Source organism: Pseudophryne corroboree, chromosome 3 (assembly GCF_028390025.1).
Source record: "Pseudophryne corroboree isolate aPseCor3 chromosome 3, aPseCor3.hap2, whole genome shotgun sequence".
NCBI lineage: Eukaryota > Metazoa > Chordata > Amphibia > Anura > Myobatrachidae > Pseudophryne > Pseudophryne corroboree.
Genome location: NC_086446.1, coordinates 762496696 through 762509383, shown reverse-complemented (window position 1 = coordinate 762509383; position 12688 = coordinate 762496696). Strand labels below are relative to the sequence as shown.

General features: G+C 43.7%; 1 protein-coding gene across 2 annotated transcripts in view; it reads left to right on the top strand.

The window, feature by feature from the left end:
* The window catches only part of LOC135056798 (ovostatin-like), a 124748-nt gene that overhangs the window by 81132 nt on the left and 30928 nt on the right, over nucleotides 1–12688 (top strand). For both annotated transcript variants that reach the window (XM_063962399.1, XM_063962400.1), the window contains exons 15-21: nucleotides 1270–1409; nucleotides 3333–3482; nucleotides 3705–3872; nucleotides 6741–6879; nucleotides 8918–9020; nucleotides 10251–10482; nucleotides 12029–12152. In XM_063962399.1, coding sequence (XP_063818469.1) covers nucleotides 1270–1409; nucleotides 3333–3482; nucleotides 3705–3872; nucleotides 6741–6879; nucleotides 8918–9020; nucleotides 10251–10482; nucleotides 12029–12152 — 1056 coding nt within the window. The remainder of the gene's footprint in view (nucleotides 1–1269; nucleotides 1410–3332; nucleotides 3483–3704; nucleotides 3873–6740; nucleotides 6880–8917; nucleotides 9021–10250; nucleotides 10483–12028; nucleotides 12153–12688) is intronic.

Sequence of the window (12688 nt, the reverse complement as noted above, 5' to 3'; positions counted from 1 at the left end):
TTACTAAGCAGCGGGATTGAAATCCTAGTTCTTTTGCAGCGGTTTACCAGCGGGATTTCATCCTGCAGATTTACTATGCTGGTACCTGCCACAAAACTGCAGAGAAATCACAATTGAGAATATAATTGCACATCAAAGTGCCATCAGTATTTTTCCCATTAGAAGTATAACAACTCCAGATTTACTAAACAGAGTGTATTTAAAATCCACCTCCGAAAAAATTACAAAAATGAGGTGGTTGATCGCTCAGTAAGGGGACGTGTGAGCTACTGTATGTGGCTGATCTGATGGAGAGGAAGCACAATGCACTGGTGATGAGGGAAAGCATCATGCATTGAATAAGAAGGCAGATAACACGGATGGTTTTATATATAAAATATATATTGGTATACTGTATATGTGTGTACAAGCAGGGTCACCCAGCGTTGCACGGGTCCAATTTGCACTGTGTAGCAGTTTTTATATATTAGCAAATTATTTGGTAAATACACCAAAAAATGCTATTTAGAAAATATACAAAGACTCTGATTGGAGAAATAAAATAAAATTTTAACAAGTCAACATTTTATTGCATTAAAATGATATTCATTTTATTGTGACTAAACAACCAAAAAAATCTATCTAATCTATCTCTGTACATTGCAATATTAAGATTCATGGATGTAGGTTCCACCTTCAAAACGCCAGACCTTTGGTATGTCTTTCTGGCCAATTTGGCACACGTTGTCATGGGATTTAGATATTGGCCGTAATGGAGTGCACAGCAAGTACGAACACATAGGGGCTCGCATATAGACAGGTCAGGCTGTGGTGTATACACAGAGAGTAACTGGGATGGGATACACGCAGACATTGCGGTTACATACAGGCCGGTACAGTATGACTGCAGCTGATTACACAGCTGTCCTGGCAACTGTCTCACTCCACGCAAACACGTCATGAGAATTTAATTGCTGTCCTAATGACTGTGCAAATTGTGGTGTCTATTTAATAAGCCTTGGAGAGAGGTAAAGTGGACGGAGATAAAGTACCAGCCAATCAGCTTCTGTCATTTTTTAAAATACAGCCTGTAACATGGCAGTTAGGAGCTGATTGGCTGGTACTTTATCTCTGTCCACTTTAACTCTCTCCAAGGCTTAGTAAATAGACCCCATATGACTAAATCCAGACAGATGTAGATGAGGTGCACAGCGCATACAGACAGGATTACCATACTATCCCTGTATCACTACAGTATGTACTGAACTGTATTTTGTCTCCACGTGGCAGTGAAAGGGGAGTTTACCATCTCCTTGGCGGTAACTTCTGATCTTGCTCCTGACGCACAATTGATTGTATACTACATGTCCACACAAGAGCTGGTGGCAGACGCTGCTCATCTGAGCATTGAGAAGTGCTTCAATAACCAGGTACAGTCACAAATAAATGTAACCCACCTGTGCTGCAGCTGTCAGTTTCTTACACAATCTAGAATTTGATTGCAGGACGTGTGTGTGTGTGTGTGTGTGTGTGTGTGTGTGTGTGTGTGTGTACAGTATGTGGTGTCTTTCATTTTTCAACCATGATTGTGCTGGTGAAATTGGGCAGGCTTACCACGATGGCCAGTGGCTCATTGGTGAGTACATGACAATACAGTAAAAAAAAAAACACAGGCTTGTTTTACTTTCAAATGATCGCCCCTTTAATCCATCAGCCACACTCGCCGGAGACTCACTGATGCTCGCGCAGACTATTACATTTACACCATTGCTGGGGTCTAACCTAGACTCTGCCTGGTCCAAGTAGCAACTTTGTGAAGCTAACGCCCAGCACTTTGGTCATTATATGCTGCTAAACCTGGTCTGTCTGGGCGCGACCTGGTCAAAAGACACCGGGAGGAGAGACATGAGAGCACTGAAATGTAATATAAACAGTGCTGGAAAACAGGCTCACAGGGCAGACAGTCACACTGACAGTGCTCACCCTCTTTCCCCTGGGGATCTGGCCACTACAGACTCTCCTTCTCCCTGAGATAAATATTGGGAGCCTCCTAATTACATAGAGGAGACTCTCCGCACTTGGTTTGATCAGCTGCTTTCTCAATTAGTCCCATCTCATCCCTCTGATAACAGTCCTGTGCAGTACATAGACAAGGTGTACACTCATTTTCAGAACCCAGTGACAGTGAAGTTGTACAATAATTTCCAGAATCCAAGAGGGTTTCTGGGCAACAGGAATTTCCCCCCTTTGGGTACCCCTGAACATTCTCCCACTCTTCGGTCTAGCTTCGGGTGACCAAGAATAGTGTAATCGTTGCTCCGTCCCACACTGTAGACTACTGCGATTTCCAGCATTGCGCCGCAGGGGGCAGGGCCATGATGAAACAAAACTGCATCCTTGAGCCCCAGACTAACCACTTCTCTGGTCTACTCTACCAGCTAATCTGCTGTGTGTAATTTCCCCATTCCTCCTTCCATGACAAAATCATTCATAACATTCCCTAATATCAGTTATGATCTGCTCCTGAAATGGTTAAACACCTGTGAGGGGTTATACAGTATATACTTTACTCTGTGCAGTGTTAATGCCGCAGACTCACTGGAGAGGGTGGTAAAATTGTCTGAATAGAGTATTGTATGTGATAGGTGGAAGTTGTCTACTGTCAAGGAAATTGACGAAAGTCTTCTAAGTAATTTTGTTAGTATTAGGAACGATCGCTCCTATCCCAACCTTACATCAGTACAGCCAGGGCTATAACTTACAGTAACTACACAATTGTTCCTTCAGCAATTAGACATATTCAAAGCTAGCTGTCTTGGAAATTTATTGGCTTGTGGGGGATATGTATCAAGCCTTGACGACAAAGTGAGGAGAATTAAAGTACCAGCCAATCGGCTCCTGCCATGTCACAGACTGTGGGGCTCATTTATCAATGAGTGATGAAACGCGTTGTGAATGATAAAACTCATTGCATATGATAATTGGTGCTCCAGCCAATCAGCTCTCAACTGTCATGTGTTTGAAAAAATGACGGGAGTTGATTGGCTGGAGCAACATTTATCATACGCAATGAGTTTCATCAGTCACAACGCGTTTTAACACTCGATGATAAATAACCCCTGTGTTTGACAAATGAAATGAGCCAATTGGTCGGTATTCTATCTCTCTGCACTTTATCTCTCCCCATGGTTTGATACATCTCGCCCTTTATGAGAATTGGGAGTATTCACACATTTCCTTGACAACATTCAGTTGAATAGAGATATTCTGGGTTCTCCAGCTGTATGCCAACTGTTATAAATGACTTGTTTCCAATGTGTTTTTTTTTCTTTTCCCTTCTTCACCACCCCTAGGTCTCAGTAGCATTCTCTGAAGAGAAGGGAACTCCTGGCTCTGATGTCACCTTGGGTATAACCGCGGCGTCAGAATCCATATGTGCCACACGGATCAGGGATGCCAGTCTTCTGCTCATGGAGCAAGGAAATCCAATCACTCCTGACTCGGTACAGAGCTTTGGTGATAAGAATGTAATGTTGGGGGTGGGGGGGGGGGGTGTTTTACATCGGGGTGAGTGATCTGATACATCTGACAGCGCTGGAACTGTAGATACTGTAAAGGATAAAGAGTGTGAATTGGGATTTGGATGAAATCGGTAATGATGGTTGGAGCACTGTCTCATAGATCAGACTGTGACTTAATGGAATGCTGGTCTGCTTCTATTACAGGTGTATTCATCTTATCAGTACAATGCTGTAAACTACTATACAAATGGATATAACGTAGAGCCAGCTCGGCCTCCATGTATTGATCCCAATCAACGCTTGCTGATTAACGGAACCTACTTCATACCCACTGACTCTCCAGGAGAAGGTGACGTCTACCAGTTGCTCAAGGTAGGTAGCTTAAAATTATAAAGTTTGGACATATACAGGTGGGAAACATCTCAGTGGTGAAGTAACCTGGCTAGCTGATGGAAATCGGGGCCACTTAAGGCACAAGCAGGCAAAAGTCACAGTAGTGCCCCCCCCCCACCTCCCCACCCCGATAGCTTTGCAAAAAGTTAGAATTGACACTGCTTATTTGTGAAACACACACGGAGGGGTGTAATGAGTTCCGAGTTCGGATGCTTTTTTTTTAAAGGGAAATCATATACAGCTCAGAAATAGGACTTTATTACACAATGGGAGTAACTCAGTCCTGCACGTAGCAGCAAATTTGTTAGCAGTTGGGCAAAACCATGGGGGTAATTCCAAGTTGATCGCAGCAGGAAATTTTTTAGCAGTTGGGCAAAACCATGTGCACTGCAGGGGGGACAGATATAACATGTGCAGAGAGAGTTAGATTTGGGTGGGGTGTGTTCAAACTGAAATCTAAATTGCAGTGTAAAAATAAAGCAGCCAGTATTTACCCTGCACAGAAACAATATAACCCACCCAAATCTAACTCTCTCTGCACATGTTATATCTGCCTCCCACTGCAGTGCACATAGGAGGTCATTCCGAGTTGTTCGCTCGCAAGGCGATTTTAGCAGAGTTGCTCACACTAAGCCGCCGCCTACTGGGAGTGAATCTTAGCATCTTAAAATTGCGAACGAAGTAATCGCAATATTGCGATTACACACCTCGTAGCAGTTTCTGAGTAGCTTCAGACTTACTCGGCATCTGCGATCAGTTTAGTGCTTGTCGTTCCTGGTTTGACGTCACAAACACTCCCAGCGTTCGCCCAGACACTCCTCCGTTTCTCCGGCCACTCCTGCGTTTTTTCCGGAAACGGTAGCGTTTTTTCCCACACGCCCATAAAACGGCCTGTTTCCGCCCAGTAACACCCATTTCCTGTCAATCACATTACGATCGCCAGAACGATGAAAAAGCCGTGAGTAAAATTACTAAGTGCATAGCAAATTTACTTGGCGCAGTCGCAGTGCGGACATTGCGCATTAAGCGGAAAATCGCTGCGATGCAAAGATTTTTACCGAGCGAACAACTCGGAATGAGGGCCATGGTTTTGCCCAACTGCTAACATTTGCTGCTGCGATCAGGTCTGAATTACCATCTATGGGGGTCATTCCGAGTTGTTCGCTTGCTAGCAGTTTTTAGCAGTCGTGCAAACGCTATGCCACCTCCCACTGGGAGTGTATTTTAGCTTAGCAGAAGTGCGAACGAAAGGATCGCAGAGTGGCTACAAAAAAAAATTGTGCAGTTTCTGAATAGCTCCAAACCTACTCCTATCTTGCGGTCACTTTAGACTGTTTAGTTCCGGATTTGACGTCACAAACACGCCCTGCTTTCGGCCAGCCACGCCTTGCGTTCTCCCAGCCACGCCCTGCGTTTTTCCTTGCACTCCCTGAAAATGGTCCGTTGACACCCTGAAATGCCCCTTTCCTGTTAATCACTCTGCGGCTGCCATTGCGACTGAAAAGCTTCGCTAGACCTTGTGTAAAAATACTTCGGCCGTTGTGAAAGTACGTCGTGCGTGCGCACTGCGCCGCATACGCATGCGCAGAAGTGCCACTTTTTCATTTAATCGCTGCGCAGCAAACATTTTTATCTAGCGATCAACTCAGAATGACCCCCTATGTCTGATTGAAAAGATGCAAAGTTTATACTCACACAGGTATAAGTGATTACGCTGTGGTGGGAGGGGATTCTTGCATGTTTTATATATGAGGCAATTGTTGCAGCACTGTAGGATAGTTTTAGAGCTTTGCATTGGATTACAGGCATCGGTCTGGTTAAGATGAATTATTTGGTTAAGTCCAGAGGTAGAGGTTGGGGTATGTGTTAAGTTTAGGGCTTCCTAAGGAAGTGTTGAGGAATAGGACCTGGGACACTAGAAGGTTGGTTAAGGTCTGCAGTTCCGACCCGATCGCTGCGCTGCGAACAACTGCAGTGTGTGATCGGGTCGGAATGACCCCCTTAATACGCTTGTATGCCAAATTTCACGATCTTCGCTTGTAAACTTGATTTGTATAGAAAAACAGACCGAAGGACAAATTTTCACTTTTATATAGTAGACTTGTAATCATTTTCTGCATGAAACAAATATTCCGTATTTTGGGTAAGAGAAACGTAACCTATATAGTGTAAATAATATAATATTATATATAGATAGATACAAGAGTTCATTCGGTGCGTCACTCCAGAACACTAAAGATTATTCCTTAGACCAGCACTCAGGTACAGCAATGTTCCACTGCTTTATTATCCGTTCAGTCATCAGGCTAATATATACACACATCTATAATGTATATCTGAGAATCGTCACTGACTGACTCATCACTAATTCTCTTACTTCCCGATATGTTAGGAACCTGAAATGTACAGTAACATACAGTAGGTATTCTTCAGGTGGGAAATGGGAAACAATGTAATTAGAATTATAATAAATCTCTCCTAAGGGGATGAGAAGGAGGTTGACATAATGATGTCATTACCGATGCGTGGCTTGCGTTGCGTGAACGATAATGCCCAAATGGACAATCAGATCAAAATTTGGATTGCATCTCCAGTGTGTAGAATTTAATAAACTACAAAAATGGTCCTGTCCCTTTTTACAATATCTTCTACGGTGGCTTCTCGGGTAACGCCAAGAACCATGGATTAATATTTACATACATTAACTCTATAGATTTACCACATTATAACACTTATTTATATTTACAACTGTGGAAATCGCGTGTGTGTTACTGTGTATATGTGTGTATATATATATTATATTGTAATTTTATTAATTTTTTTAATAAATGTATCTGTTGCTTTCAGGCCCTGTGTATACATTTTATTGCTCCAAATATCACAATAAACAAACCAGCATTATGTGGAAGTTCACGTATAACTGTACCCTTTTTTGCAATGGACGGTGCGAGCAGCCGACCATTTAACACTTTGGCCCTTCGACCAGGTAACTCGTTCAAGATAATATATATATATTGTGATATGATTAATGTCTTGCACAACAATCATTTTATTACACAACATGGAGTGTCCTGAGCTAATTATTGCACTTGTGTTACACAGGAGAGCTGTAATGCAGCACTGTTTTAGGCTCCTGGGGACAAGAACTGGGAAATGCTGATTTATACTATATACAGAGATAGAACTTTTTTGTTTTACTGTAAATATAAAAAATATGTTGGGTAGGGAGATGACTTAATTGATATTACTGCATCTGTCTTTCATCAGCATTTGGTTTTGATCATCCCAGTTCATGCGCAAATCACTGGTAAAATGGCACGCCTGCCATTGTCCCAAATACTCGCTCATGCACAGCAGAATCATGGTACAGGGATGGTTTACTGGCAACTGCACTACGGAGAGGAGGGGGCCTCAGCCCTACAGAGAGAGAGAGAGAGGAGGGGGCTCTGGCCCTACAGAGAGAGAGAGAAAGGAGGGGGCTCTGGCCCTACAGAGAGAGAGAGAGGAGGGGGCCTCGGCCCTACAGAGAGAGAGAGGAGGGGGTTCTGGCCCTATGGAGAGAGAGGAGGGGGCTCCGGCCCTATGGAGAGAGAGGAGGGGGCTCCGGCCCTATGGAGAGAGAGGAGGGGGCTCCGGCCCTATGGAGAGAGAGGAGGGGGCTCCGGCCCTATGGAGAGAGAGGAGGGGGCTCCGGCCCTATGAAGAGAGAGGAGGGGGCTCCGGCCCGGCCCTTTGGAGAGAGAGGAGGGGGCTCCGGCCCTATGGAGAGATATGGGGGCCCGGCCCTACGAAGAGAATGGAGGGGGCCCGGCACTATGGGGCCCCCGGCTACCAGATACTTTGTATCCAAGTTTTAGCATTAAATGGTCATAGAAAACTACAAACTTCAAAGTAATTCTGATCTGGGATTCAATTTGACTTGGAACACATAAGTTTGGCTGAGTTCGTATTTCATGAAAACCGAACCGTGCATCTCTACAATAAACATTGGTCCATCATGGCACTGTCCTATTGTTTACGTCTAGTTTCACCCTTTGACTGGCCGCATGTGTATTTTTGAATGATGTCAATTTTTTTTATAATTGCTGAAATATATTGCACACTGGTACTTAATTATTTTTTCATTTTAACATCCGAGCAAATGCATGTAAAGCTTCTGCAGCTGTGATCTGACAGTGCTGGGAGCCTGAATCTCCGTCACATACACAGCCGATGCCGGGCATAGTGGAGCAATGGCTTTCCACTGTACATTCATCTAAGTCAGAACGTGCATGCGTATGCGTCCCGATTGTCTGCGCACAATGAGTCGCAGCACTGATCCAGATGTATCGGAATGTTACTGGGTGGTGACAGGGAGGTGGCTACTCAGACGGGATCCGGATTGAAAGTCGACAGTAACTAGGTCGACAATGTCTAGGTTGACCACTATTGGTCAACAGTAACTAGGTCGACAGGGTGTCTAGGTCGAAAGGGTCTTTAGGTTGACATGTTCTAGGTCAACAGGTCAAAAGGTCGACATGAGTTTTTCACAATTTTTTTCTTTTTTTGAACCTTTTCATACTTAACGATCCACGTGGACTACGATTGGAACGGTAATCTGTGCCGAGCGAAGCGGTAGCTGAGCGAAGGCACCATGCCCGAAGCATGGCGAGCGAAGCGGTGCACTAATTGGGATTCCCGGTCACTCTACGAAGAAAACGACCCCAAAATAACATTAAAAACTAATGTCGACATTTTGACCTGTCGACCTAGAACATGTCGACCCAAAGACCCTGTCGACCTAGACACCCTGTCGACCTAGTTGCTGTCGACCAATAGTGGTCGACCTAGACATTGTCGACCTAGTTACTGTCGACTTTCAATACCACACCCCACTCAGACACATGGAGATAGTGTGGGCATCTCAGTCCTTGCACATTCGGGCACACTGCTGTATACCAGGGAAGGGCTTTGCAAGCATATAGCGTCAGGGGCGCACACACAAACTTAAGTCCTGAATGTCTGCTTATTATCCTGTTTTACAGAAGCAAGTTTTGCAAATGTTGGTGCTGCATCACCGGCCCCTGCTATCGTCAGTGAGCGGAACTATTTTCCGGAATTATGGTATTACGATCTTGCACGTGTTGGGTGAGTGTCTGACAACGATGTGGTCACCAGTGGCAACACAGAAATAAACATAGGATGTGCCTGTACTTCTAATGTGGAAGTTCTGCAGCAGATGCCCAGTCCGGGCTACATCTGACTCTTCCAGACATTACTTCCCCTGTAGAAGATAACTTTGATTCGATCCTGCACATCTTCTTCTGTTCTGAATTAAGCTAAGCTGCATTCACTGTACTTATGGTATGCCCACTTACTGTTACAATATACCATATACACTCTATGGGGTATAAACAATTGAAGTCTGAAACTGCCGTCTTGTCGGAAAGATGGCACTTTCCGACTATTTTAGGTCGGAAGGGGTTCCAACCTATTCAATGGAGCCCTAATTTTCCCAACAAGTGGGGAATTCCGACTTGTCAAAAAGCACGTGGATCAGCGGAATAGTCGCCCATCTGCGTGCTTCTCTCGGAAACGCGGGCAAATGCTACAGTTTTTGGCCCAGTTTCCGACATTGTCATTCCGACTTTAAAAACTGTCAGAATGACATTGGTGAGAATGGCCAAATACTATCAGATTTGGGCGTTCATTGAATGGTGCTTTGTCAGATCCTTTCTGACAATTCATGTCGGAAAGGATCCGACTTTAGTTGAATATACCAGTATATGGTGCCGTGGACATTGTGGCACTGCTACCTTGGTATTTAGTGCAGTTACATGGGGAGGGGTCTCCAGCAGAAGGTAGCTGTAAAAAGGCGTAAGTGGTTCTTCATTTAATATTTTGAATACCATTATTATATCTTTGTTTCTGTATATTATAGCCATTTTAGTGTATATTAATGCTTGTCGTATACCGACTTGCTGGCACTTCCCTTATACAGCCCTGACATCTTTATCTTATGTGCACAACCAAGAGTATTAAACATCCTCCAGCTGCTGTGGAACTATCCATCCCAGCATGCCCTACCACAGTTTTCACATGCCCTAATAGCAAAACTGTGGCAGGGCATGCTGGGATATGTAGTTCCACAGCAGCTAGAGGGACCGCATGTTCATTTCCCCTGGTGCTGTAGAAGAACTTCTATAATAATGTGGTATACGGTAACAGGCAATAGCCTTAGGCTAAAGATAAAGCATAGAGTTTATAGCTAGGACCCAGCAGAAGTTGCATTGGCCTGAAGGGCTATGGATAAGGAGAATGCTTTATTACTTAATTATGGTATTCTTTAAATGGGTTTTGTTTCCTCCTCCTCCTCAGGGAAAGTGGTTCAACCTCTGTGCCACTACAGGTTCCAGGCACCATCACCGAATGGAAAGCTGACATGATTTGTCTCTCAAATCAGTCCGGGATCGGCATGACCAAACACCCTGCCAACTACACCTCATTCCAGCTGTTCTTTGTAGACGTCACCCTTCCTTCTTCTATTGTCCGAGGAGAGATCCTGTCCTTGAAGGCCTTTGCGTCCAACTACCTGGATAAATGTGCCAAGGTGATCACTGGCTAGGAGCTCTGTGTATACCCAATTGTTAGCACTTTAATATCTGCATTTGTGTTACCTGTATCACTGACACAGATTACAAACATCATTCCTGCTTTTTGGCATCGGGATGCTATAGGTGGCAATGAAGATTTTCTGAGTAGGAGTGCATACTCACTGGTGGGTTCTTTGTTATCCACCAACATGGAACTGACATAAATTGTACTGCTTATACACATGGAAAGGAACAGGGAGGACCTGGAAGTAACTCTTGTGCTGTGTATGGTAGTACTTGGGTATGAACGAGAAGACTTTAATTCTCTTGTCTTCTGCTCCACTGTGCAAGGAAGGGGGCAAGAGTGTTCTATTCCAATATGAGCTAGATTAAGGGAACCATTTATCAACGAGTGATAACACTCATTGTGAATGACATAAATCATTGCATATCAAAAATGGTACTCCAGTCAAACTGCTCCCAACTGTCCTTTATCAAACACATGACAGTTAGGATCTGATTGATTGGAGCACGAGTTGTCACATGTAAAGAGTTCTATCAATCACAAGAAGTTTTATCACTCATTGATAAGTAAGCTCATTAATTTGCATGCCTTAGAAACAAGGCTTGCACGTGTCAGCAGCCGTATGTCAAAGGTATTTGTGCTACCTGCTGAGTGAAGATGGTCAAGTTGAGCATGGACCAAAGCAGCGCAGGTTGCTGCTACGTATGGTCCTTGGACTGTAAGAACTTTCCTTGGCTTTCAGAGAAGCTACTGTACATCTTGTCAGGGTTATTATTATCTGCTGGTGTGGTGCTATCACGTTTCCAAAGGTTCCTTTTTGTTATATGTTTGAGTTAGTGGGTGGTAGTCATGGTGCATCCAGTTCTTACTGACCACTGTACTGGCGGTAGTACATAGAATCTTTGTGCACAGCTTCATTTTTCTGTCTCTATATCCATATTAAGGGTCCAATGCAGCATTAAACACAAATTACCCATAACTGCTCCCGTATTAAAGTAATAAATGAACATACAGTAGTAATCCATATCTGTCTATGTGACTGCACCTCCCTTATACATACAGCTCTTGTACCAGCCCTATACAAGGCACAATAGATGTGTCTGAAATTAGACAGATATCTTCAGACACATTGATACATCATAGCCTGCAATTGTGTCTACACGCCCTCACAAAACTTTCCTATGTTCAAACATCCCGTTACACCAGAGGTTCTCAAATAGGTTCTAAAGGCCCCCCAACAGTCCAGGTTTCAAGTTTATCCATGCTTGGCCACAGGTGACTTAATTATCAGCTCGGTCAATTCGATTTAGCCATGTGTGCTGAGCCATGAAAATACCTAAAACCTGGACTGTTGGGTATGGCAATTTCACAAAGTCATTTTTTTTAATACGCTGATTGTTTGTCTACCACTTACTGTACATGATTTGTTATCTTTGATTAAAATCTACAGTGTGTATGTGTGTGTGTGTGTGTGTGTATATATATATATATATATATATATATATATATATATATACCTGATGCCCTCTGTTATACAGGTCCGCGTGACCTTACATCCCTCCGATGACTACACCGCAGAAGCCGGCAATGAGGCGATCGAGCAATGTATCTGCTCAGGACAGAGAGCTTCGTATTCCTGGCAGGTGAATGCCACTTCATTAGGTACGTTACCATTTCAGTTACAGCTGTGATTGGCATAAATAGAATTTACAACAGAAACATTTGCCTGAGACTTCCCTGTCTTATCTGTTCTGTTACAAGGAGACTCCGATCATGTTTGTCTGGAGTTGTACAATGCAGTAATACGGTGCCTGAGAGATGGCAGCTCTCCTTCTGCCGAGCATTACTTGGTTTTACAACTTGATTGGAGGAGAGTTGTTTAACTGGCCTCTGCGATAGGAAGACTTTAAGGAAAGCTATTGGACTGAGCTAAAGCCAAGTCTCCAGTATGTTGGTTGTAGAGGTCCTACTTTTTCAGAAAATAACCTTGAAAACTACTAGTGCCCCTACTGGAGCTTGGACCATTTGATGGATTTAAGCCTCAGAAATGTTCTGCAGATCTTTACAGAAACTGGTAATGCACATATGGGCTATATCTAATGAGGGGGTAGGTCTGCTAAAGACTTCATGTAGAGGAGAGGGTAGTGACCTGAAGTTACCAGTGAAGAAATCATCTACAGTACAGGTATATGCACAAT